This window comes from Symphalangus syndactylus, chromosome 1 (assembly GCF_028878055.3).
Source record: "Symphalangus syndactylus isolate Jambi chromosome 1, NHGRI_mSymSyn1-v2.1_pri, whole genome shotgun sequence".
NCBI lineage: Eukaryota > Metazoa > Chordata > Mammalia > Primates > Hylobatidae > Symphalangus > Symphalangus syndactylus.
In genome coordinates, this window is record NC_072423.2 from 13,996,755 (window position 1) to 14,023,630 (window position 26,876).

General features: G+C 36.4%; 1 protein-coding gene across 12 annotated transcripts in view; it reads left to right on the forward strand.

Moving 5' to 3' along the window:
• The window catches only part of NETO1 (neuropilin and tolloid like 1), a 127,401-nt gene that overhangs the window by 62,625 nt on the left and 37,900 nt on the right, over positions 1-26,876 (forward strand). For 10 of the 12 annotated variants that reach the window (XR_008660663.2, XR_008660654.2, XR_008660658.2 and 7 more), the window contains exons 5-7: positions 11,636-11,677; positions 11,794-11,921; positions 22,768-22,996. Coding sequence is in view for 9 of the 12 variants with exons in the window: in XM_055296576.2 (XP_055152551.1) it covers positions 11,636-11,677; positions 11,794-11,921; positions 22,768-22,996 (399 nt within the window). In the remaining 3 variants the exon portion in view is untranslated. Of the gene's footprint in view, positions 1-6,190; positions 6,244-11,635; positions 11,678-11,793; positions 11,922-22,767; positions 22,997-26,876 lie in introns of those variants that run through there. The other 2 variants (XM_063636401.1, XM_063636352.1) reach the window with 2 other exon arrangements.

A 26,876-nucleotide genomic window follows, 5' to 3' on the forward strand; every position in this document is an offset into this window, starting at 1 on the left:
AGTCTGTAATGAATTCAAATAGAATGTGACAATATGGAAATCTGGAGGTCGACTGCCTAATTCTGATTTCAAGCCCTACCATTTACAGCTGTATTCTTAGGCTAGTTACTTAATCTCTCTGTGCTGCCTGTTTTCCTCAGCTATAAAACAAGCATAGCACTGTTATCTACCTCATACAATGTTAAGGAATAAAGGATTTACCATATTTAAAGTAATTAAAATAATATCTGGTACATATTAATTATTGCAATGGTATTAGCTATTTTCGTAGATCTAACTAAATGAAAATAAGAAATTAAAATGAGAAAACAAAAAAACCTTTTAGTCATGTAGATACATTTCAAACTTGTATTCTTTTCATTTGTGTAGAATATTTGAGAAGTCTGTCTCATAAAAATTTGATTGATTTGTATTTTAGTTTGTATTATAGGAAAATTCTTGAAGATTATAGTGGAGTGCTTAAAAATATAAATTGATTCTCAAGTCTGCATTCTCTTTTGTGGCATAAATACTAATTTCTATCAAAATACTGGATTCATTTTTCTATGGCCAATTAATAAATGGTTTGCAGTTAAATATTGGTGCTGCATGTTAGCTCATTAGATTTTTGAGGTTTATGAACAACACTGTAACATGGCTTTAGTTTTTCCACATTTTACTTATCATTTATTTGATAAAAATGCAACAGTTGAGACAATTTAAAAATTCTGGCCAGTTATTCAAAGCCAATACAAATAATAGAGATTGTTAGGTAACTTAGGAAATTAGTAAAGATTTTATTTGATGCCAGTTTCAGTGTCTGTTTGTCAGTAAGAAGAGAATAATAAGGATGAATGACATAATTCAGGATGTCCGAGATTGTGGAAATATGGGGAAAACTATTGTTTTCTAAGACTATCCTGTTAGGTAGTCGAGCTGTGCGTTGAAAGTATCACAGTATCAAAGCTGATTTTTATAATCAGAAGGTTTGTAAACATAGTCGTTTCACCTGGTCAGGAAATGATGTGTGCTCATGACCTGTTCTGGGAATACCACTGTATTCTGTGATATAATGGCATACATGAGTTGTAAAAACCTAAACCAACAACATTCTTATTTCAGTTAAGGAAAATAAGACTCAGAAATACGGAATGATTGGTTCAAAGTTCTAGAGACAGCACTGAAGCTATTTAGGTCTTAGATCAAAATAAGTTGCATTTTTCTAAAGTTGTCAATTCCCTATTTCTTTCATTTATAAAACGAGGAGGCCTCTGATGTGATTCAGTTATAATCTAATCAGTTAACAGTAGTTTCCAGAAAGTTCATATGCAATGTGACTAGCAGTGTGAAATTTCATTGGATTATGAAATAAATACATCGTGCAAGCCTGGCTATTAAATTGTAATTTAGAGTTCTGTTAGAAGAAGGTACCCAAGATACAAAGATAAGGTTGGTCGGGGCAGACGTTCTGCAGCTTTTTAGTCTCAAAACTCCTTTCCTCTCCTAAGAATTATTGAAGAACTCAAAATGCTTGGCTTATTGGCTGTATCATTCAATATTTATTATATTAACCATTTAAGCCGAGTATATTTTAAATAGCTATTTATTAAGTAATATTCAAATTATACCAATAAACCAATAATGTGTTAAGATAAATAGCATACTATATTAAAATATAAATTAATATGAAGGTATTAATGAATATTAAAATATTAATTAGAAGAATGGCATTATTTACATTTTTGCAAATCTAGTGTCAGGTTTATTATGGTGGATTATCACCCCTGCTTATTCATTAAATCTGTTATGATGTCTTATTATGGTGGAAGTAGATGAAGAGAACCCAGTCTAACAGAGATATATATGTAGTTGGAACAGCAGGAAAGAGTATCTTTTTTTTTTTTTTTTTTTTTTTTTGGTGCGGAGTTCCGCTCTTGTTGCCCAGGCTGGAGTGCAATGGTGTGATCTCGGCTGACTGCAACCTCAACCTCCTGGGTTCAAGCAATTATCCTGCCGCAGCCTCCCGAGTAGCTGGGATTATGGGCATGTGCCACCACACGTGACTTAATTCTGTATTTTTAGTAAAGATGAGGTTTCTCCATGTTCGTCAGGCTGGTCTTGAACTCCAACCTCAGGTGATCTGCCTGCCTCAGCCTCCCAGAGTGCTGGGATTAAAGGCATGAGCCACAGCTCCTGGCCAGGAGAGTATTTTAAGAGCCTTTTCAGGGAGTGGTGATTATTCTTTTATACTACACCATAGCCCAACAAGTGATAGCTTCTTAAAGGTTAGTTGCAACAGGGAATATCAGACTGTATTGATGAATTTCTTTGTATTCTGTTACATTAACATCCATTAGTGTATTTTCCTCTTCAAAGGGCTCTGTTCCACATGCATGCTTGTTTAACTTCATGCATTGTTTATTTGGCAGTTACTGGATTACTATTATGCAGGACTGCTAAATGTTGACACAAATCAAAAGTCATATTTGTTCACATCAACAACAATCTCATTTAAAAATTCTCTCAGTGTTGGGAAGCTGTCAAGTGCACTCTAGCAAATGCATCTCCTTCCCTTGAAACTTGAATTTTATCATTGGCAACAAATATTGTCAGTTGTTTTTCTTAAAAATCAACAGATTCATTTTGTTCATTTTCAAGAAAATGTCTGCCAAATATCCAAATCTAAACAACTGTAATATGCTTTTCAAGCAGAAATGATGCTCCATGAAAGAAATGAGTAACTCACACAATTGGAACAACTACAAGGTGCTTGTTCTTAAGAAAAACAGGAAACAATTCCGTCTGCAGCAAAAGTGCCTTATCTGTACTTAACATTTCCTCTTACAGAATATTAAAACAGTTACTCTAGACTTCAGAATCTAAATAATTGTTTTTAATACTTCATCATGATGATTTTGAGTAAAATTCTTTTTTGTTTTCCTGCTGTGCAATTGCATGGCAGTGAATTATGCAGTGAATACTAGCTGCTAAGATTTGGTGCCACAGTCCTGATTCATTGCTAAGACACCAGCAGTTCTATCCACCACTGTTTTTGCACCATCAATGCAAATGTCAACCCGGATGTCCCAGTATAAACCACAGGATTTGAAAGTTAACCAAAAATTTGAATATTTCAACACTACTTCCATTTGTTGTCAAGCATTCACATAAAAGATGATCCTTGATCGTTGGCCCATGCTGACATTCATCGAATTCAAGCAAACTAAGGAAGCCCAGAGAAGTTTGTACATCCATTCATTTTTTAGACAAAAGTAAAATTCTCCAGACAAGGCATTAACTCTGTCTTCTTGTCTAAGCTGAAACTTTAATCAGCAAGTTACTGTGTGATGGGAAGGTGGCAGTGTCCTGGTTTCTTTATCGACTTTTCATCCAGTAAGCATTCAGCAATGGCGGGTGTAAATGGTTTTATTAGCCTCCTGTGAGCTTCTCGACCAAGGTCGAGAACTTGTGAGACATTTCAGTGAGTTCACTATTTTGAGTTTGAAAAGTGACATTTGACTTTTAAAGAGCTAATGATGTCTATGTTTAAAATACACTGTTTTTGTTTTTGTTTTCTTTTTAGAATTCTTATTTTCTCAATGCTTCAATCACACTTTCAGAATAAAATCATTCAAAAATGCCTGTTTTTCTAAGTCCTATTAAATTATTAACATCTATAAAGTGGAGGAAAAGATACATTTTCTCATATTTTCATTTTTATTTACAGGTTTGTTTGATTTTATTTGGAATAGATTCTTCCCTTCCATAAGAAACCTGTTTGAAATGTCAGTTTCTTCTTTTTTCATAATTTAGAAATAGATGGTGTGACTGTGGTGGAGACAGTGAGTCTTTTAATCTCCCCTTTCTAAGACAGATGTCCATCCTTCACCATAAGAAAAATATGGTATAACTATATTTTCTTTTATTTAAGAGGAAATATCACTAAGCCGTAGAATTGTTATATATCTAGGTAAAATTTAAATATTTATAAAAGGTTTCAAATTAGATAGATAAGTAAATAGATTTACAAAATAAAGCAGCAAACTTACTTAATTCTTACTGTGCTTCCATGTAACCTCAGTAAACATTTTGAAGTTTAAAAATAACATTGTATTGGACGAAAATCGGGTTACTGGGATTGTATTAGGAACTGAAAATAGGGCCGGGCGCAGTGGCTCACGCTTGTAATCCCAGCACTTTGGGAGGCCGAGGCAGGCGGGTCACGAGGTCAGGAGATCGAGACCACGGTGAAACCCTGTCTCTATTAAAAATACAAAAAAATTAGCCGGGCGTGGTGGCGGGTGCCTGTAGTCCCAGCTACTCGGAGAGGCTGAGGCAGGAGAATGGCGTGAAGAACCCGGGAGGCGGAGCTTGCAGTGAGCCGAGATTGCGCCACTACACTCCAGCCTGGGTGACAGAGCGAGACTCCGTCTCAAAAAAAAAAAAAAAAAGAACTGAAAATAGCCAGTAAGTATCCAGTAAAATCACTGAGAACAAACTAAGCTAATCTCTGAAAATGTACGTTATTTACACCCTAAACTTAGAATATTTGAAAATACATTCACATACTTTATTAGTCATAGTAGTGTTAACGCCATGTCATGTAGTATCTGGAAAACTCTTCCATATATTTTTGAGAAAATGAGAGTGCAAAAAGACAAATAGATTTTTAGTATTATTATGAAAATAGTGACCTTTGGATAAAGGAACGCTCCTGAGCTCATAGAATAATAGTTGCAACAACATTTTAAAAAACTTCAGTAATTTCACATAGTTGGAGTATATTATTTACTGAGGAAAAGTCTAATCAGAGAGAAGGAAAATGCATCTGTGCTCCACATACTCATTTATAAAATGAGGCTGATGGAGTTTCGCACTTCCAATGCATGGCTTTTGAGGTAGGCCATGGAAGAAAGACAGAGTCTGTAGGAATTTTTTAAAGAAGATTGTAGGCACCCCGCCTGTGAGTAAAATTAACTTTGTCTGCATTTATTTGCCAGAGTTCACTTCCATGGCCACATACAATTGCAAGGGAGGCTGGGAAACATAGTCTAGATGTGAACCTAGAAAGAAAAAGGGAGAGGCTAGTTAAACATGAGGCCACTCTCTAATAGAGTGTCTAATGTGATACATTTACTGTGAGAACCTGTGGATTGGAAAAGTGTTAAGTATAAGCCTTGCAATTATATCAACATATAATAAAATCAAGTTGGGGTAAAGTAATTGTATTATTTACAGGAAGAGACGTGTTAAATTCAGTACTGAGTATGATCACTTATTATGCCCAAGCACTGTTCTAGGTCCTGGATAGAGAGGCTCAAGAGACACAAAGTCCCTTATAGCACATTTTTAGCAGCAGGGACCAGTTTTGTGGAAGACAGTTTTTCCACGTGCCGGGGCGGGGTATGGTTGCAGGATGATTCAAGTGCGTTACATTTATTGTGCACTTTATTTCTATTATTATTACATAGTAATATATAATGAAATAATTATACAACTCACCATAATGTAGAATCACTGGGAGCCCTGAGCCTGTTTTCTGCAACTAGACGGTCTTGGGGTTAATGGGAGATAGTGGCATCAGAAGTGCGTTGCTTATGTCCAGTCTACTCCGTGATCTCGTTTCGGTTACTGTCGCTGCAGAAAACCCTGCTTCACAAAGATAGGATGTAGGAAATGGAAGCAGGCTTTTCAGTGCATTCTGTGGCAATCTCAGGATATTCTGCCTTGACTTTAATCCAGCATGTATGGAGATTTGAAGTCTCAAACACACTTTTAAAGTCACCATCATTTGCAATATCGGGCACTTGATCCTCTTCTAGCATGGCTAAAGTCGATTCACCTGGCTTATTCGCAAATGGGTCACAGATCCATTCCTTCCCAGTTCCGGGGTCTTTTTTGGTTGGGAAGTAACGCTCAAGTTCTTCTGAAAGCTGAGGTGGGTGCTCATGCACCAGATGTGGGAAAGAAGGCCCTGGCTCCATCTCTTTCAAAATCTTTGCTAATGTTTGAAAGATGTCAGAAATTCCATTGTACTCATCACCCCCATAATTCCAGTTTGGCTTTGAATGCAGTCACTTTATTTGCTGACTTGAACACAGTTGTTGTTCTCCCCTGAAGTGACAGATTGAGTTTGTTGAGCAGGTTGAATATGTCACACAAGTAAGCAAGTTTTGCAACTGAATCTGTGTTAACTGAAATGTGTTGCCAGGGAGACTATTTGTCTACAAGAAATCTCTGGAGTTGCCCTCTTAACTAAAAAACTCTGGCCAGTGATCTACATTGGGAAAGCCATCTCACTTCTGTGTGTAAGAGAAGACGTGTGTTCAGCATCCAACTCCTCAGAGCTGCGCAAGCAGGTGTGAGTTAAGGGCATGTACTTTAATGTGGTTGATAGTTTTAATCACATCCTGAAAAATGTTAAGGACACATGACATGTTTTGGCTAGCCAGCACAGCATTTCTGTATGGCTGACACAGTGCATAGACTCACATTCCCTACCTTTGACCAAGGTAGGGAAACCAGAAAGCTGTCCAGTCATGGCAGCAACTCCATTCATGAGTATACGGACACAAAATGACTAATGCGGTTTTCCTGATATGTAATCGTTCAAAGACTTGAACGGTTCTCTAGCTGTGATGTTGGTTGGCAATAAAAGTGCACATAACATATCCTCATGCACATCCTCTTGAAAAATACACCACACAGAAACAGATATTGTTGCCTCGTTGTCAGTACTGGTAGACTTGTCATCCCAGATTGCATACCATGGTGACTCATTAATCCTGACAATGATGCATCAGTAACTTCTGCCATTTCATCAGTTCATCTAGTTATGGTGCTAGCTGAAAGTAGCTGTCTTTTGAACTGCAGCCTCTCCTAAAAGTTCATGACAGATGTCCTTAGCAGCAGGCAGGATCAACTCTTCACCAATAATAATAAAGGGCTTCTTAGCTTTAGCAATGAAGTTAGCCACTAAGAATGATGCTCTCAGTGCAGACACATTTGATGAAGTGATGGTTTTCAACAATTGCTTCTGTTCTTTATGTTTTTGTTTTCTTTTAAAAAACTCTGAAGTTGTGTCTTTTAATGAAAGGTGCTTGGTCACTATGTGGCAAAGCAGTTTTGAAGGTTTCATGGCTTCCTTGGATAACTGGTCACCACACATTGTACAGAATGGTCTTGGAGAATGTGAACCATCTGTTGCAATGAACCTGTAATTTAAGTAGGACTCTTGGTATTCTCTTTAGGTGCAGCTTTCTTTTTGTTGGCAATCTTAGTGTATTCTGCTGTCTCATCATTGGGTCTTTAACCCTTTTCAAAGAAGCCCTCCGATGACATTTGTTTTTTACCCATTTTGGCTGGGCTTAGCTTGTGGGCTTACCAAAACTGTGACTGAGACAAGTGTGCAGTGTGGGAAAGAGGCATGGATGGAAGTATTAAAATAGTGAGTGTGCCACATGTGGACTAAAATAAGTGGCAGATTTTGACTTAAAGCCTGCCACCAGATGCAGCTGTACAACTGAAGTGCATCAACTCACTTGCCACTACAAAGCCTGCCACCAGATGCCACTCGTCACTTGCCACTCACTGATAGGGTTTTAATATGCATCTGGAAGTGATTGATTTATTATGGTCTCTGTGGAGTCAAACTTCTTTGCTAATGTTAATCTGTATTTCCAGCTGCTCCCCAGTGCTGGCATCACTACCCCAGATCATCAGGCATTAGACTCTCATAAGGAGCATGCACCCTAAATCCCTTGCATGCACATTTCACTATAGGATTGAAGCTCCTATGAGAATTTAATGCCACTGCTGACCTTACAGGAGGAGGAGCTCAGGTGGTGATATGAGCCATGGGAAGCTGCTGTAAATACAGTTGATGCTTCCTTTGCTATCCTGCCTCTGCTCATTTCCTGCTGTGTGGCCCACAGCTGGTTGGTGAACCCATCCTTACAGAAGTTCTTGATTATGGAGCAGTGGAAGTAGATGGTTAGTAAAAAAATAAACAGACAAATAGTTAAATAATTGTAAATTGTAATAACATGAGGGAAGTAAAATTAGGGACATTGCTATTTTAGAGAGGATTGTCAAGGAAGGCATTTCTGAGAATATAATATTAGAGCCAAAAACCAAAGAATGAGAAAGACCCAGCTCTCCAAAGCCAGGAGAAAGGTATTGCAGAGAGACAAAACAACAAGTTCCTGATACAGAGGAGAGGAACAGCCTGGGGTGTATGAGAAATAGGGGAATGTGATCAGAGAGAAGAGAGTGGAACCAGCAGCATGGAGCCAGAGACCAAGGTCAAGAACTCACAGGGTGTTAAGATGCATTATAAAGATTGGTGGTCTTACTCTAAGGGCAGTGGAAAACCAGGAGAGTTCCACGATTTGATTTACATGTGTAATAGTTTATTTAGGTTGCTAAGTAGAGAACAGACTGAGGGATAGATCCAGAGTAGAAGACTAGTTACTAAGTCCAACTTTATCGTGCATCTGCCTAATAATTCATGTCCTCGCCCACAAACAACCTTGGCCAATCAATCTTTATAATCTTAAATTCAATTTAGGCTGTTTTTAAAAAAGAATATTGCTTATTGGTTTGTTTTCACAGGTCATATGGCCCATCTATTATTGTGATATTAATACAAGTGGAATTGCAAAAACATTTTTTCCTAAAGTTTTGTTTTTTAAACTATCAGTGCTATCACTATTAATACAAAGACAAAAATAAATTTTCAGTTCTCAGAACTGGCGTTTCTCTCTACATTGCCTGGCATGAGTTATAAAAATGACAAATGTTAGCCCTCAAACTAGAAAATAGAGTATCAACTACATTCCACAAAAATTGTAGAAACAGGCACGGAAGGCTGAAACGTTCTGATCAAGAAGGAGATAATGAGTATTAATTATGAATATAATTAAGCATTATTCTTAATAGTAAGAAGGATACAATGAATAACAAAAAGTCTAGATAACAGGTCATGAAGGTTGATGGAAAAATAAGGAAGATATGGGGGATCTTGTCAATACCAATGAAACTGCTTGATGAAAACAACCAATTTTAGCAGTGCTATGCAAAACATAGCTTTTATTACACAGTAGGTGTTACATAAATATTTATTGAAATAATAACTATATATCTATTGATGAAGAAACAAATTTCTACTAGGAAGTATCTTGTTCCAAATGATCTATGATGTCCCTATTCTTTAAATGGAAATTGCTTACAGTTTTTTTTCCTTTTTTTCTAAAAAGATTTTTTAAGGTCTATTTTCGGCCGGGCACGGTGGCTCACGCCTGTAATCCCAGCACTTTGGGAGGCCAAGGTGGGCAGATCACGAGGTCAGGAGATGGAGATCACGGTGAAACCCCGTCTCTACTAAAAATACAAAAAATTAGCCAGGCGTGGTGGTGGGCGCCTGTAGTCCCAGCTGCTTGGGAGGCTGAGGCAGGAGAATGGCGTGAACCCGGGAGGCGGAGCTTGCAGTGAGCCGAGATTGCGCCACTGCACTCCAGCCTGGGTGACAGAGCCAGACTCCATCTCAAAAAAAAAAAAAAACCTATTTTCAAAACAGCTTTGCAAAGGAATCTGTAACTTGTTTCAAAACTTATTAACACTTTCTAATAGGGTCTGTAGTAAAATAAGTCTAAATAGTTCATATGATCAGATTGTAGCATGGCCAATCCAAGCCTCTCAGTTTCAACAGATCAGTTCATGTAACTGTTTGACAAAGCAGGAAACAAACAACAACAACAACAAAACCTTTAATGAAGATAACTAAACTAACAATCAGCCTGTAGTTACAGGGTTTGCATATCCAGGCACACAGACATACAAAGAAACGCACTTAGATACCCACATACGTATTAGCACACATAGTGGTAATATCCAGAACTAATCTCTTCCAGAAAGAATGTTACTTTTTATATTGCAGTCCTGAATTGTTGTTGAGCAATGTTTCTAACTCTAAAAGATTGTTACTTACAGCTGATGCCATGGTAGTAAGAACAAATGCATTTCCCAGTCATCTTTTAAATTGTATGCCAAGTTCCTTTAACATATAGTCATTGATGCCTTCACCCACTCATAAGTCAAAGAAACCTCAACTCAAAGTGGCAAGGGCTACAAGGACGTGTATTATTCAAAAAGCAAAAAGCCCAATTTCAGGTAGGCAGGAAGAATAATAAGTTCAAGAGATCACCATGGTAGCTGTAGTTAATAACAATATATCCTATAATATACTTGAAAATTGCCAGAATGTAGATTTTAAGTGTTCTCACTATGCAAGAAAATGATAGATACATGAGGTAAGACATGTGAATTATCTTACATATCTTACATAAATATATAAATATGTACATTATGTAAGATATATATCTTACATAAATATCTGTCGAATTTAGCCATTCGACAATGTACACATATATCAAACCATCACGTATCAAAACATCACATTATACACCATAAACGTAACAATTTTTACTTGTCAAATGGAAAAAAACTATAAATCTTGGAGAAATGCAACTCCAGAATAAGTTACTCCATAAATATATACAATGACTATGTACTTGTAATAATTAAAAATTAAAAGTTATTTAAAAATAGGAACATATGTGCATCAAATAAGATAATACAGTGTCTCAGTGACATCATTAATGACTCATAGTCATTATGCTCTTCATCACAGTTAGCCTTGTATTATATTAACACCTTCAACATTGAAAGTTGGCTAATGCATGATTCCACGACTTCCGATACAAGCATGACTGCAAGAGAGCCAGAAAAATGGTATACACCTTGTCTCTATTATGAGGAAAACTTTCTCAGAAGCTCTCTCAAAGGCTCATCTTTATATTTCACTGGCTGCATACCTACCTCAAAATCAATTCCAGGAGCAAGAAAGAGACCCCCAATTTGCCTTTTCACCGTTAGAAAACATCTTAGACTCGTGACACAGCAGGCTTCCCCTGAAATACATAAATTAGCAGAGGACAGGTGGCTGGGCCTGGGCTTGACTGCGAGGAAGACGGGGAGAGTGGGTGTTGAGTTGACAAACTAGAATACTGAGGAATGCTTTGAAAGTTAGCATAGTATGAAATGTTGCAGAGAAAGATTTGATGAAAACAGGATTGTTCAGTCAGCCAAAGGAGAGGAGTTCTAGATTTTACATCTTAATTTGTGCTTCAGATATTCTAGTTAAAAACTGTGTTACTACACTTTACAGAATATTTTGAATCAGAAAAGAGGATAGCATCTAGAACAAAGGGAAATTGCCTCAAACCTTGAATTACCTGTGGATACCTTTTACAAAAACTTCTATTCTCCTGTTATAGAGGATAGATAATATGACTAATTTAATTATTCTACCTATGGAGTTATAGGTAATGAGTAAGATTTTTATTTGAAAATTAGAGGCAGGAATGGCATTAGAAAAAAAATTTAAATCGTGTCTTTCGTATGGAGAAAAACCTTGTAGTAATACTGAATTAACACTTCAGTCCCAGCATCATTATGCACTTTTTATTTAATCATTTACTTTCCCCTAATGTGTTTTTTAAGGCAGATTTCTGGAGAATTTAATGATATATAACTTAAACTCACTGTAAGTAATACATGTAGAATGGGACTAATTGTCTTTTTCTCAATTTTTAAGATCCTGACTTTAAGGACCTTGGAGTTTTGAAACCATTACCAGGTTGGTAAAATAGATATTTAATACTGTTCAGAAGACTTTGTTTTCTGCTATGAAATACACTTTTGGTTTATTATTCAAGCTCCATTTTTGTGTTTGTTTGGCATTTTGTTATTTAGTGTGTGAGTTTGAGATGGGCGGTTCCGAAGGAATTGTGGAATCTATACAAATTATGAAGGAAGGCAAAGCTACTGCTAGCGAGGCTGTTGATTGCAAGTGGTACATCCGAGCACCTCCACGGTCCAAGGTCAGTCTTAAGATGAAAGCCACACTTGACAGCTGACGTGAGAAGTGTCTATAACAAGCATTGCCTTGAAGCAACTGGACGTGTCTAATACATTTCAGAGTGCAGTCATCATAGGTTATGATTTCATTTTGGTTTTTGAGATGTAACTTGTCTTCTCTTGTCCAATCTAAATTTGATGTCATAAATAGCAATCTAGAGAGTGAGTTGAAGAAATCGTCTGATAACCTAGACAAGAGACTTTAAGGTAAGTCGACCTCTCTGAAACATGGATTGAGATGGTGTGCAAGAGCCATGGCTCTTAGTCCGATTACACTTACGCTCTTATTGTCAATGTCTGCAGTTGGTTTATTTTGTAAACTAAAATTATATCTGCAGAGGTTTTTCTGGGGCCTACAAAATCATGAATATCTGGCATGTAAAATGCAAGTGTGGTAAGGGCTGGCAGCAATGGTAACAGGGCCTGGGAGATCCTGTGCCCATTTGAAGGAGACAGGCATGACTTAGCTGCTCATGAAGCTCTTTGTGATGCTGTTGTGAGAAAATGTGGGTCCAGCATTATCAAACCCTCCATTATTTCTCATAACTTGCCAAAAGTCTAGATTTTATGTTGATCACCCTGATTTTTGAGGTGGCAATACATTATAAAAATATTACATGTATTAAACTAAATTTATTGTGGGCTAGATTTTGACTCAGGCCCCCGTTTTGGAAACACTTCCATAGAACAACTATGTTGATTCTGTTTATGGAAATATTTTCCGAAATACAGAGGATGAGTCATTTTGTGCCAGCAGGTGTCATAGGGCTAAGTCGTTATTTGTTCATTCTCCTGTTTTTGTTTTTATTCCTCAGTTACAAAGTTATAAGAAAAAATATTGACTTACTAGATTTGTAGTCATTTATTTATTGAGGCTGAAACTGTGTGTTATTTAATTAATTGATTTTGTGACTCTATAAAGTTGCAAGCACTCTGCCAGAGACACGAAAAAGCAGGCCAGGCCCTGTTCTTGGGTGCTTCCGTTTAGTTCTTAGGCCAGTATGTAACAGAATAATCTAAGCAGTAAGGTTAGATCATTGGGGTATTTGTAAGGTATAACAGAGAGAGAGAAAAGACCCCTTACACCAGGTAGGATAAGTCAATGGTAGAATCGTTCAGCTGTCCGGGTCTTGGTGAATCTTAATGAGAAGTATTGTGTCAAGTAGACAAGTTGAGAAGGCTCTCCAGACAGAGAGAATAGCATCTATGAGGTCGTGGAATCATAAGAGAGAAGAGAGTATGCTTTTTCAGGAATAATGTAATTGCACGTGACCAAATGAAACCGTGGGTAAAGAGGTGGTGTTGATCCCTTAAGCCAAAGTGTTCCTCAGGCCTCTCTAAAGAACTCAGCCTTCATCCGGAGTGCTTCAGCGAAAAGCAAAGCAGAAAAGTGATATGACCAGGTTTGCATATTCGGAAAATTGTTTTTTCCTGCAAAGAAGGGACAGAGGAGTCAACACTGGAAGCAGAAGGCCAGGTGGGAAGCTGTGGCGGTAATCCCAGTGTTGGAAATTAGGCCATGGTGGTCCAACATGAGGGAAATATTAGAGAGAGATGAGATAGAATCTGGTGACTGGATATTTAGGCTGAGGGGAAGAGAAGAGCCCCCCCCCCCACCTTTTATGTTGTTTTTCATTTTTTTGTTTTTGAGACGGAGTCTCATTCTGTCTCCCAGGCTGGAGTGCAGTGGTGCGATCTTGGCTCACTGCAACCTCCACCTCCCACCTCAAGCCATTCTCTTGCTTCAGGAATTACAGACGTGTGCCACCACACCTGGCTAATTTTTTTTTGTATTTTTATTAGAGACGGGGTTTCGCCACGTTGGCCAGGCTGGTCTCGAACTCTTGATCTCAGGTGATCTGCCCACCTTGGCCTCCCAAAGTGCTAGGATTATAGGCATGAATCACTGTGCCCAGCAAAGAACCTTTTTTGAGGGCACTGGTCCTTCTTCACTTGACTTTTTTCTTGAATGTATCTTTAGGGTTTGCATATAAAGTGGAAATGTGGCACCTTTCCCCCAACTTTCAGTTACAGAGATTCAGAGATCATTCTCCAGCTTCCAGCTTTGATGCTTGCATTTCTCTTTGCCTCTGAACAAATCTTAGAGAAAGTTAATTGCATTATGAAGAAAGACAGTTATTTTTCTTCTATTTTTTAAGTCAAAAGCTATTGCTCACATGAAACCATAAAAACCCACTACCTGTATTACAGGAGAGCTAGGTTGCAGTTTATTATGCTGTTTTCATAACATGTGGATTCATGTGCAAGGGCTATTTATTTTTCTTAGACTCTATGAATGAAAGATTTTTAAAGACTTTTTAAAAAACAGGATTATATGTGCCCCACTTTACTGTCATAACCAGTACCTTTGTCACTACAATCTTAAAGAGAAGGTTTTCATGACAGTGTAAATGCACACCCTTTTCTTCCAGCTGGTAAATAGACTGTCTTTTGTACAATCCCAGAGCAACAATAGCCGATGTACCTGTCTGTTACAGAATTTGGCGTTCTGTGACCCAAAGGGGAAGCTGCGTGCAGAGCTGGACAAAGATGGCTCTATTGTAACAGGCTTTCTCTGTTAAATTAAAGGTTAGAGGATGGGAAGTGGCTTTGAATACTGTGGAGAAAAGCACGGACTGGAGATGACTGCCTGTGTGGACTTTCTATTTTTATAGAGTTCCTAGCAGCACATGAGAATAGACTATCAAAGCGCAAGTTAAACTTGAAATGGCTCGTGGTGAATATTTGAATGACACCTGGTGACTGAACCATATTGCACAAGGAAAGTGCTGAATAGCTTATTTGGCTCTATTAAAATGTATACACATTATTTACTGCTTTTCCAGCTTTTGACAAACAGAAAATATAATATCTGATGTTTCCTTTACTAAAGAATATTAATCTAGATGGACCCCTTTAATTAGAATGTGATTAATCTAGATTTCATAGAATTTGGAAAACGAGAGGCAGAAAGAACCTTCTTACTGACTAGATCATTTAAAAGATGAATAAACTGAGTCAGGATAATGCATTTCAATAGGAGTTAACAAAGGAGTGTGTAGACATATGCCTCTCTGAGCAAATACTCTGGGGTCTAATTCAGAATCTGGTCTGGAAAACAGGCACCAGAATGAAATGATGGGACACCACGTCATGGTAACTATTAATTTCATGAAGGCTGGACCATATTTATCTCCAGATACCCAGTGCCAAGCACAATGTCTGTGACTCAGTTAAAACTCATGGAATAAATAAACTGATTATTTCTCAAAATAAAAAAGGACATAGTAGCAATCTCCAAACATCCGAAGGACTGTCACATGAAACAGGAATAAGACTTAATCTTCAGGAGTAAGACTTTTAAGTACTGTGATTTATTTGAAAGTTTGAAACTAGAGAAATAGCTATTAATGTAACACAGAGAAGCCTTTTATTTTAATAACAGAGATTGAATGAGATTTCACCAGAGGAATCCAAGCAGAGTCTGGCAGAGATTTTGCATAATAGTTAAAAGTCAAGTAATATTTTGGCACAGAAAACATGAAAGTCATCTGAAATCCAATTCAGTGAATCTATGCGAAGTGACTTGCCCAAATATTTGGCTAGTTAGCAACAGAGGTGGAGCAAGGTTAGCGACTCCCAATTCCTGGCCTCGTTTGCTCTCACAAAAGCACATTCTTTGAGGAAATGATCAAGGTTTTTAAAAATTAATTTTAAAATATTTTTAAAATTTATTTATTTATTTATTTATTTTTTTGAGACGGAGTCTTGCTCTGTCTCCCAGGCAGGAGTGCCATGGCGCGATCTCGGCTCACTGCAAGCTCTGCCTCCCGGGTTCATGCCATTCTCCTGCCTCAGCCTCCTGAGTAGCTGGGACTACAGGCGCCCGCCAACACGTCCGGCTAATTTTTTGTATTTTTAGTAGAGACGGGGTTTCACTGTGTTAGCCAGGATGGTCTCGATCTCCTGACCTCGTGATCCGCCCGCCTCGGCCTCCCAAAGTGCTGGGATTACAGGCTTGAGCCACCGCGCCCGGCCTTAAAATTCATTTTTAATTGACAAATAATCCTTGTTTATATTTATGGGGTACGGTGTGATGTTTCCATCATGAAATGATTAAATCAAGCTAATTAACAAATCTATCACTTCACATTCTCATCACTTGCTAGGACGGGATAAGGGACAGAGTCAAAATATGTACAAAATACATAAATGGGCCAGGTGCGGTGGCTCACGCTTGTAATCCCAGCACTTTGGGAGGCCGAGGCGGGCGGATCACGAGGTAAGGAGATCGAGACCACGGTGAAACTCCGTCTCTACTAAAAATACAAAAAAATTAGCCGGGCGTGGTGGCGGGCGCCTGTAGTCCCAGCTACTCGGGAGGCTGAGGCAGGAGAATGGTGTGAACCCGGGAGGCGGAGCTTGCAGTGAGCCGAGATTGCGCCACTGCACTCCAGCCTGGGCGACAGAGCGAGACTCCGTCTCAAAAAAAAAAAAAAATAAATAAATAAATACATAAATGAAGGTAATTTAATGTTTAATGTTTTTGGATAATAAAACTCTAGCGTACACAGTTTACTCATTTCATATTTAAAGTTGACTCAATTTGTTGTTAACTAATTCAAAGATATTTTCAGTCAAATTAAAATAAAAAATATAAACACTTGACAAATACAGTCTCTTACACTAAAGTGGTGATAAAAGTATTAAAGTTACTTATCTAATGAACACAAATTTCCAGCCCCAATTGCTGGGATTGTGAATATGATAAATTTGCCTACGTGATTAAGGTTACCAGTCAGGTGACTTTGGGTTAATCAAAAGGTAGATTATCCAGGTGAGCGTAATCTAATCACACGAGCCCTTTAAAAGTGGAGCAGATTCTTGAGATGTGAATGAAAGGGGAAGTAAGAGAATCAGGGGACTAAGAAATGTGTTCTAGGAGTGAGGGTGACCCCAGTAAGCAGTCCTCAAGAAAATAGAGACCTTGGTCCCAGAACTGTGAGAAACTGGATTTTCACCCTCATCTGCCCTCACCAAAGAACCCAGTACCTCTTACCTACGGAACTATTAATAGTAGATAGTACATGGGTGTTATTTGAAGCTGCTAAAATTGTGGTGATTTGTTACGGAGCAGTAGAATATTAATGCAATAAACCAGTGTAGTAACTGTAATTGATTACAAAGATAAGCATCAAGGGTTCTGAAGATTGAACCTGCTTTTATGTCCAAAAAGCGATAATAAAATTTGATAAACAAAGTAAAAATTTTAAATAGGTAGGTAAATAGCAAAAAAATTGTACAGTTCAAGTTTTAAAATGGCATTTTTATGCTCTCATATATTCGACAGCTACTCAGGTGGACTTTAAATATTTTGGTACTTGTTTATATATGCCAGAAAATTATTTTTTTATTGTTATATCAGGAATTGTGCTGTGCCCATGCATGCGTGTGTGTGTGTGTGTGTGTGTGCTTGTGTGTTAATATTTTATAAAGCATTAAGATGTTCTGGTTCCTTCTCCAAAAATAAAGGGAACATTGATACCGTCCAAATGGAATATTCTACATAAGTTTATAAACCTGACATGTCTGGTCAATAATAAAATAGAAAATGCAGCAATCCTGGGCTACATACTTTGTAGAATATGATTTTATTTATAAAGGTGTCTAATAGTATTGAAACCATGTACAGCATTTCTCAGACTGTGACAGATTTAATTTTTACTTATTAAGGAGAAAACTCTTCTGGCAAGTCATAAATAATTGCCTCAAATAATGTCTATTTTCTGTATATCATTTTGATACGAGGGGAGGGATCTGGTTGAGCAGTTGATATTAAATTTTGTTTGTGAATATATTACTTAGTAAATTGTTAGCTAGATTTATTTGCTTTGCATATAAAAAGGGGTTCTGCTTTCCATGTGATTTGAAAAATAGATATTACTAGAAATTATTTATATGTTGTGAAGTTTCCATGTCCTGGTCAATAAATTATCTTGTCAGCTCCAACTCTTTATGATTAATTAAAAAGAATGCATCAAAATGATTCACTGAGAAGAGATGATAATCTGTTTTAGTAGTGTTATATATTACTCTGTTTATCATTTTCTCTTTTTTTTTCAGTAAGTGACTAAAGAGCTTTCTGTAGTTTGCTACATTAAATAATTATTTCTGTTAGTATTATTATGGTACAAGATTTAAGCTAATGAGATAGTCATTCAAATCATAATATATAGAGAGATTTTACATGACATATACTAGAGTTAGTATGGGAATGCATGATCGCTTTTTCTGGATAATAGAATTTGGCTTTTGTACGGACAGCTCTGGACCCAGTAAAGTATATTCTCTTTTTCTATATGATAAAAAATCATTGCCATCACTAGATCATAGGTAAACACTGCTGAATGCTTCAGACATGATTACCTGGGATCTAGTGACGGCAATGATTCACTTACTCTCTAATTAGTGTTCTATTTAATAAGAAGGTCCTTTAAATATAGAAGATACTTAGGTAGCAGTGATTGCACTTCATGTACAAATGCAAGACAATCACCTCACACGGAAAATATAGAACTGTCAAATGAAAAAAATATAGGGCCAATATGCAAATTGACTTTCTAACTATAGCAATGTTCTTATATAAAATATTTCTATTTTTAAAGAATTTAAAACTGCCATTTATTTTTGAGGGACACATTTATTTTCTATAAATTTTATTTATAACTTGATAGTCAACATCTTTTCTAGCTCATTAGAAAAAGTGGATAGTTTTGCTTTGCTTTCTTATTTATTTGATTACTCATTTTGTTTCAGGTTGTTTTCTTTAAGAATATAACTTTCTTTCTGGGCTATAAGTCTGAGTATTTAAAATCATTACATAAGGCTGCATAGTGTGATGCGTATCCAAGTGTTAGGCAGATCTGACTTTGGTACCAGTCCGTTACTTCAGTGACATTACTGTGTCACTCTGAGAAAGTTACTTAATTTTTATAAACTTCAGTTCTCTTCATCTTAAATGATTATAACAAGTATCTATTGTTGTTGATAGATATGAAATAATGCATTAGCAGTGTCTTAAGCTATCGTCAATATAACACGCAAACTTTCTTTTCCTAACAATAAATTAGTATTTTAAGGTGTGTTTCTACATGCAATGTTAGAAATTTGGAATAATTGTTGAAAGAACTTGAGCCACTGAAACATTTCAACTTGAAAACATCAGGTGGTCTAATAGCTTTTTTTGTATTAGCCAAACAATTATTTAAATATTTTTCCTCCCGTGGGCTTAGTACTTGGTTTTTATAACTTTGTAAGACTATTGGGAGAGATGCGTCATTTTGTACTACACTTCAAAGGAGTGGAACGCACTCTTTACTTACCCTAATCTGTGTTCTCCTGCTTGTGACAATGTTTACTTCCAATTATAATTGCGTCTTTTTTGAGAGTTGATAAACTTGTTGAATTTATTGCATAGTATTTTTAGAGTATCAGTACATATTTGAATTTTTGTTCCACTTAACACGTTTGTATAATACCTAGATTTTAGCTTTTATTTTTACAGTGTTTTCAGTTGGTTTACTTTTAGTCAAAAAAGTAAACAAAAGTAAACCAACTGAAAACACTGTTGTGACCTGTTGAAAAGAACCTTAAATCCAGAGTGGGAAATTTTAATCCCTTTTAAGGTTTCCACATTAATTCACTTATGTTCCTGGAGCAAGTTATTATTTTTTTCTTCTTTGCTCCAGCTGTTTTTATTTTTTATTTTTTTATTTTATTTTTATTTATTTATTTATTTTTTGAGACAGAGTCTCGCTCTGTCACCCAGGCTGGAGTGCAGTGGCGCAACCTCCAGCTTTCTAATACAGGTCATCTGAAAAAAAAATCTTTTTTTTTTAAGTCCTGTTAACATTTAAAAAACAAATGAGTTAGTATAAACTTGGAAGTTTAACATTTTTAGATGCATATATACCTACTTAAACTGGGTATTTCTGAAATTCTCTGAATAATTTTAGAAATGAAATATTGTTTTGGGGGGAGAAATCACAGATGGACTGCATGAGTAATATCTGAGTTTTAGATAAAATAAAACAAAGGAATAACCTGGGCATACAGAAAATGAAGGCCTCGTTGGGGCATATGTCTCTCATAAGGCTGTAGCAATGGCAGGTAATGTAAATCAGCATCAAAGTGTTTGGAAATTTTAGAATGACTTCCAACTTCAGTGCTACAAATTGCTCGTATATGAAAATCGTCCTACCTTGCAAAGCATACTGCAACTCAAGTGCTTTCCACTGTTGTTCAGTTTGATTCATTTGTCCACATTTCTCTGATTTTGTTCTTTCTCATCAAATTATGTCTGGATTTCCTCATTTAGAACTTCACATTCTATTTTCAGTATCTTACAAGTCTGCAACATTTTGTCTTGTCCTTTTATGTCATAATTTAGATCTATGTTATACTTTGTTTTGAGAATTATTGCATATAATTTCCGCTGTATATAATAAAATAAGACTATTCTATGTAATTATCATTATTTATAACACTTAAATGTCTGTCATATAGATGCATGATAAATATGAATGCTGAACAAAGGAATTCAATAAAGAAAATGAAACTTCCAGTTAATCATTCACAAACATTTCTGGAGTGTTTACTATGTGTAAAATATGTATTAATGCTTAGAATACAAAAATATATACCACTGCTTCAGCTTTTCGAGAACACAAGTTTATTAGAAGGGACATATAACCTATAACTATGTCTTTAATATGTTCAAAATCACACAGAGGCGATAGAAATTAAGTCTGCTGTGACTGGGGAGTGGGAGCAGTGAAAACCTTTCACTGGACGTGCAACCATTGAACTATCTTGACAAATCAGGAAGAGGTTCCTAGACAGAAGATGGAGAATGACTACTTCATGTGAAGCTAATGTCATGTTCATAAAGGGTGGCTTTTTTGAAAATAGTTATAATGTTGGGAGATAAGAAGGATGTAAATTTGCTAGTTGATGTTTTTAGACTTTTTAAAAATTATACACCAGTTACAAATTTTAGCTATACCTGACGTTAAATGACGAGTTAATGGGTGCAGCACACCAACATGGCACATGTATACATATGTAACAAACCTGCACATTGTGCACATGTACCCTAAAACTTAAAGTATAATTAAAAAAAAGACTGTGATTATTAGATTTGTTTCTTAGAAATGTAACTTTGGCTAGAGTAAACTAGTTTTTATTAGAGTAAACTTTGGGGGCTGTAAGGAGAATCTGTACCTTGCAACCATCCAGGCTGGTCAGGAGAGTGTTGAAATATTATAGAGATGTGAATGGATATGGAAAACAACTAGTTGGAAGGTGAAATTGACAAGAACTGGTGCCCTGTTGAGTAAGAACATGGAGGACAAGAGATACATTTTCACTAATTTAAATAGTGAAATTATAATATTTAGGATAGACATACTGGATCTGGAAGAAATTGTTGTATCAGTTTCAGATTTTATGAAATAAGAAAAAAATACATACAGAATGATGAAAGAAATGAATGCTTGAATGCCATGTCTTTAGTTTATATCCATGTTAAATTAAGATAAACGCATTTAAGAGGAAATAGCGTATAGGCATTCACATTAAAATAAAATGTAAAACATTCAGGAGTTATCTATATGAAAGATGTGTCTTTATTAGGAAACCATTCTAGTATCCCTCTCACAGTGCATGGGTCTTTTGGCTTTATATAATTTCCACTCTTTGACATTGTATCTTATTGTCATGGTTTAATTAACATACATTTTCAGCACTGACCCTCATTCTTTTGTTCACCATGATATCCACAATGCCTTGAATAGTGTTTGCAACAATCACAGGCCAAGCTATGGATGCCACTGAATCGATGGATGCATGAACAAATGATGTCTTTATAGACTTGTATTTGGTTGAGTGAATTCCTTGTGATTTTGAATGCATATTAGTAAAGAGTCAAATAATGTCTGTTGATTGAAAAGCAGTACACCTAAGGCAGCGTAACGTTGTGAAAGAATTATGGACTAGGAAGTGAGGATGCTCATGTCTAATTTTCAATTTATACCATCTGAGTCTGAGCTTCTTCATCTGAATGTGACAATAAAGTGGGCCACTTTATAGAGTTGTTGGAAGTGTTACAAAAGAACATATAAAGCAAGTTGCACAGTACATTTTACTCATAATTTTTATTTATGTAGCTTAGCTAAACGGCTTGTCTATGTATGGCATGAACGGACAGAGACTAGCTTGGCCTTTTTATAAAAAATTATACTTTGACTCAAAAATGAAGCAGTGTATTTATGTTAAATAATTAAACAAATCAGAGACTGTCTTTCAGTATCATTTTTGTTTTTCTTTGGTATTAATAAAAATCACATTTTTGTACATTTTTGGAAGTAAAAGGAAGCCATGGAACTGAAACAAGAATGTATCAGGAATACTTAAAATACATTTTGCTAATCAAAGTAAAACAGTGTGTAAGTATGCAAAACTTGTAACTGATTTCCAGTAAGTTATGAGAAGACATAAAGCGAATTTGGGTAAAAATACTCAGCTCTAGAAAATGGTGCATTTAAGTAAAGAAAGGATAATAGCATTTGAAAAAAATATTAAACACAGTTTGTTCTTATCGTACATCTTCTTTCTATTCACAAGGGAAAATAACAAGATTGATTGCAATCAAGATTGTCTTGTGAGACTGAAAAAGAAAAGGAGTTCTGGTACTTACTGATGTACATTCATATTTTGATATGTGGAAATTATTTTATTTTTGTTTTATAGATTTACTTACGATTCTTGGACTATGAGATGCAGAATTCAAATGAATGCAAGAGGAATTTTGTGGCTGTGTATGATGGAAGCAGTTCTGTGGAGGATTTGAAAGCTAAGTTCTGTAGCACTGTGGCTAATGATGTGATGCTACGCACGGGTCTTGGGGTGATCCGGATGTGGGCAGATGAGGGCAGTCGAAACAGCCGATTTCAGATGCTCTTCACATCCTTTCAAGAACGTAAGATTCTCTGCACTTGACTGTTTTTCCTTCATGTATGCCATATGATGCCAGTTTCATAAGCTGTTAATGGTGTTTTCTTCACACAGTGAGCACAGCAGGCTATTCTCTAATACGTTGTTTAAACCACTAAGGTCCTCTTTTTTTCATTTTGATCCATGACAGGAAAGAGTTACATACTACATTTTGCTTTCTTATTTCAACATATGCGTCATAGCCTTTCTTAAAACAGTTCACACTATTCAAGTGGGAAATGATAAATTTCATTTGTTTTGGTTTAGCTCTTAGGAAGCCTATGGAACTGATGCAGCAGCTTCTGATGAAGTTTGGGTTTAAATCTTACCTGCATAAAAATATTTGGTAGGTTCTTTTTAGTAAGCTTCTCTTGAAGTCCCATTTATTTCAAATAGGTTTGTGACTTCAGAGTTCCAATTAAAGTAGGTAAGGAGAGAGCATTGCTTGGGTAGATGGTAAATGGGAAAAGTTCCAGAAAATATTTAAAACATCACAACGGGTGATATCCAGAGTCAAGGGCAAATCACAGAAACTTTAGAAAGTTATGTTCTAATAAATAATGAGTCATACTAATAGATATATTCTGAATATTTGTTAGAAACCCTGAATATTTCATGTGTTACAAATTTATGCAAGTGAAAAAGAATTCTGAGAAATTTAACTTTAAGAAATAAGTACCTTGTGACATGAACAGACACTTTGAAAACAAGAACAGACACTTCATGTGGCCAACAAGTATATACAAATGATCAGCATCACTAATTATTAGAGAAATCCAAGTCAAAACCACAGTGAGATACCATCTCACACCAGTCAGAATAGCTGTTATTTTATTTATTTATTTATTATTATTTTTTGAGATGGAGTTTTGCTCTTGCTGCCTAGGCTGGAGTGTGATGTTGCGATCTTGGCTCACAGCAACCTTCGCCTCCTGGGTTCAAGCGATTCTCCTGCCTCAGCCTCCTGAGTAGCTGGGATTACAAGCACGCACCACCATGCATAGCTAATTTTGTATTATTAGTAGAGATGGGGTTTCTCCATGTTGGTCAAGCTGGTCTCAAACTCCTGACTTCAGGTGATCCACCCGCCTCGGCCTCCCAAAGTGCTGGGATTAGAGGCGTGAGCCACCGTGCCTGGCCTCAGAATAGCTGTTATTAAAAGTCAAACAATAACAGATGCTGGTGACATTGTGGAAAAAAAGGGAACACTTAACGCACTGCTGGTGGGAATGTAAACTAGTTCAGCCACTGTGGAAAGCAGTTTGGCAATTTCTCAAAGAACTTAAAACAGATCTACCATTTGACCCAACAATTCCAATACTGAGTATAAATCATTCTGTCATAAAGACACATGCATGTGTGTGTTCATCACAGCACTGTCCCCAAACTGTTCCCATAGCAAAGGCATGGAATCAAATGAGATGCCTTTCCATGTTAGACTGCATAAAGATAATGTGGTACATATATATTGTGGAATACTATGTAGCCATAAAAAAGAATGATACTATGTACTTTGCAGCAACATGGATGGAGCTGGAGGCCATTATCCTTAGAAGTCTAATATAGTAACAGAAAATCAAATACCGCATGTTCTCACCTGTAAGTGAGAGCTAAACATTGAGTCCATATAGACAGAAAGAAGGGAACAACAGACTCCAGAACCTACTTGAGGGTGGAGGTTGGGAAAAGGGTGAGGATCATAGTACTCCTGTTGGGTACTACGATTATTACGTGGGTGACGAAATAATTTGTACACCAAACTCCCATGACACACATTTTACCTACATAATAAACCTGCACATATACACCTGAATCTGTAACAAAAGTTAAAAACAACTTTAAAAGAAAAGAAATAGGCACCTTGTATTTCACAACTATGTATTTTTATATTCTTAGAAAAGACAGTACAATATTTTTGAAATTTCAATGATTTATTGTCAGCAGCAGAGCAAACAACACTGTTTTAAATTCTAAATGTTAAGTGTGTTAGACAGTTATTTTGTATAATGAATAAATCGTCTGGGCTTTAAATTCCCTTCTAATTACCCAGTTGGGGAATTTTAGGACACCAGAAATACTGAATGTCACTCAGTCTTTCTAAGTCTTGACACCATCATCTAGTGTGTCGGACATCTCTCCCAGCTTCATGTCGGATTAAAACAATATGCTGTTATGTATTTGGTTCAGTAGTTGATTAAAATGTTAGAAGTAGTGCATTTTTTATCTCAGCAAAATATTTGAGGAAAATATTTTCATTTTATTGACAAGCATATGAAACTCAGGCTACAAGACAACACCTTTGGTGGCTCACTGCTGATTGATCTACCAAATTCAATGAATTATTCCTTCAGTGAGGGAATTTCGGGGTTCTATATTTATTCAGTGTTCTTATCAGTCTTCGGGAATAACATACCGAGAACTCGTATTTAATTTAAATGATAAAAATATGGAAGGGCAAGCTAATATATTAAATGATATAGTCAAGATTTTAATAAATAACAAAAATCTGTAATTTTTCTCAAAAATGTACTGTGAAATATGATAGAGATAGATGATAAATCATTATATTTCAAAAACCAATAGCATAGAGGAACCCTGATGCCTAGGACGGTCCTGTGGTCTTATTCAAACTCAATGTGAGTCAGTACTTTGATTATGACTGATAAAAATAATCTTAAATGATATTAGCCTATATTAAAGTTAGTGGAGTAACACTGCACCAATCAAAATGCAAAAGGCACAGTCTGTTCTTTCCTGACTCTTATTAGTGAGGAGAGTAATCACCTAGAAGAGGCTAACAAAGATGTAATGCCAAATAAGAAGAAATGTTTAGTTTAGGATTTATTGTTGTTGTTCAAAATGTGATAACTACCTCAGACCTATGTCTCATGGGTCTCAAAGGTAAGATTTATGTTTGAAAGTTATAGGGAAACTTTTGAGCACAATTTAGGGGGAAGAATGTTTATCTTGTGAGTTGCGATATTCAAAATTTGAATGAATGCCTATGAAGGATATGAAATATGGATAGATGGCTGATTGGATCTGAAAATGGGTTATTATCTGGCATGAACGGTAAAGGGGAATCATCTATGTAGGTTAGGTGAAAATACTGGCTAACATCAAAGATCCCTTTCAACTCTGAAAATAGATTAACTTCTATGAGTCTTTAAAAATCTGCATAGATAAGAAATGGTGAACTGTATATATGGTGCATATATTATAAATATGTCTATTTGAGACTATAATAAAATAGAGTTTCAAGGCATGTGATTACATTATCTCTGGAAGTCATTGAAGTGGATTGACTTTTCAATGAGTAATCCAAAAGACACAGGGTGTTCTTCCTACAGAGGCACCCATCCCAATATATTCTTTCACAGTGGACAAATAATCACTCTCTTCAAATGATGAGTTTTACAACAGCATTCTCTGTGATCATCTCATAAATTTACAGTAAGTTTCCACTGAAACAGGTTTATCCTTTATGTCATGTTACCATCTATGTTGGTCTGAATGGTTCTGTGGCACCCCTTCAAAAATTCATATGTTCAAAATCCAGTTGCCAAGGTGAGGGGATAAGGAGGTGATTAGCTCATCAGTACAGCTCTCATCATAGGTGTTAGTCCTCTAATGATAAAGAGGGCCCAGAGAGCAGCCTTGCCCTTTCCACCAGGTGAGAACACAGCTAGAAAGTTTCATCCATGAACCAGGAAATGGGCCCTAAACAGACACCAAATCTGCCAGCACCTTGATCTTGGACTTCCTAACATCCAGAACCGTGAGAAACAAAATACTGTTTTTTATAAGCCACCTGATTTATTGTTGTTTGCTGTAGTAACCCAAACAGACTAAGACGTTGCCTGTGT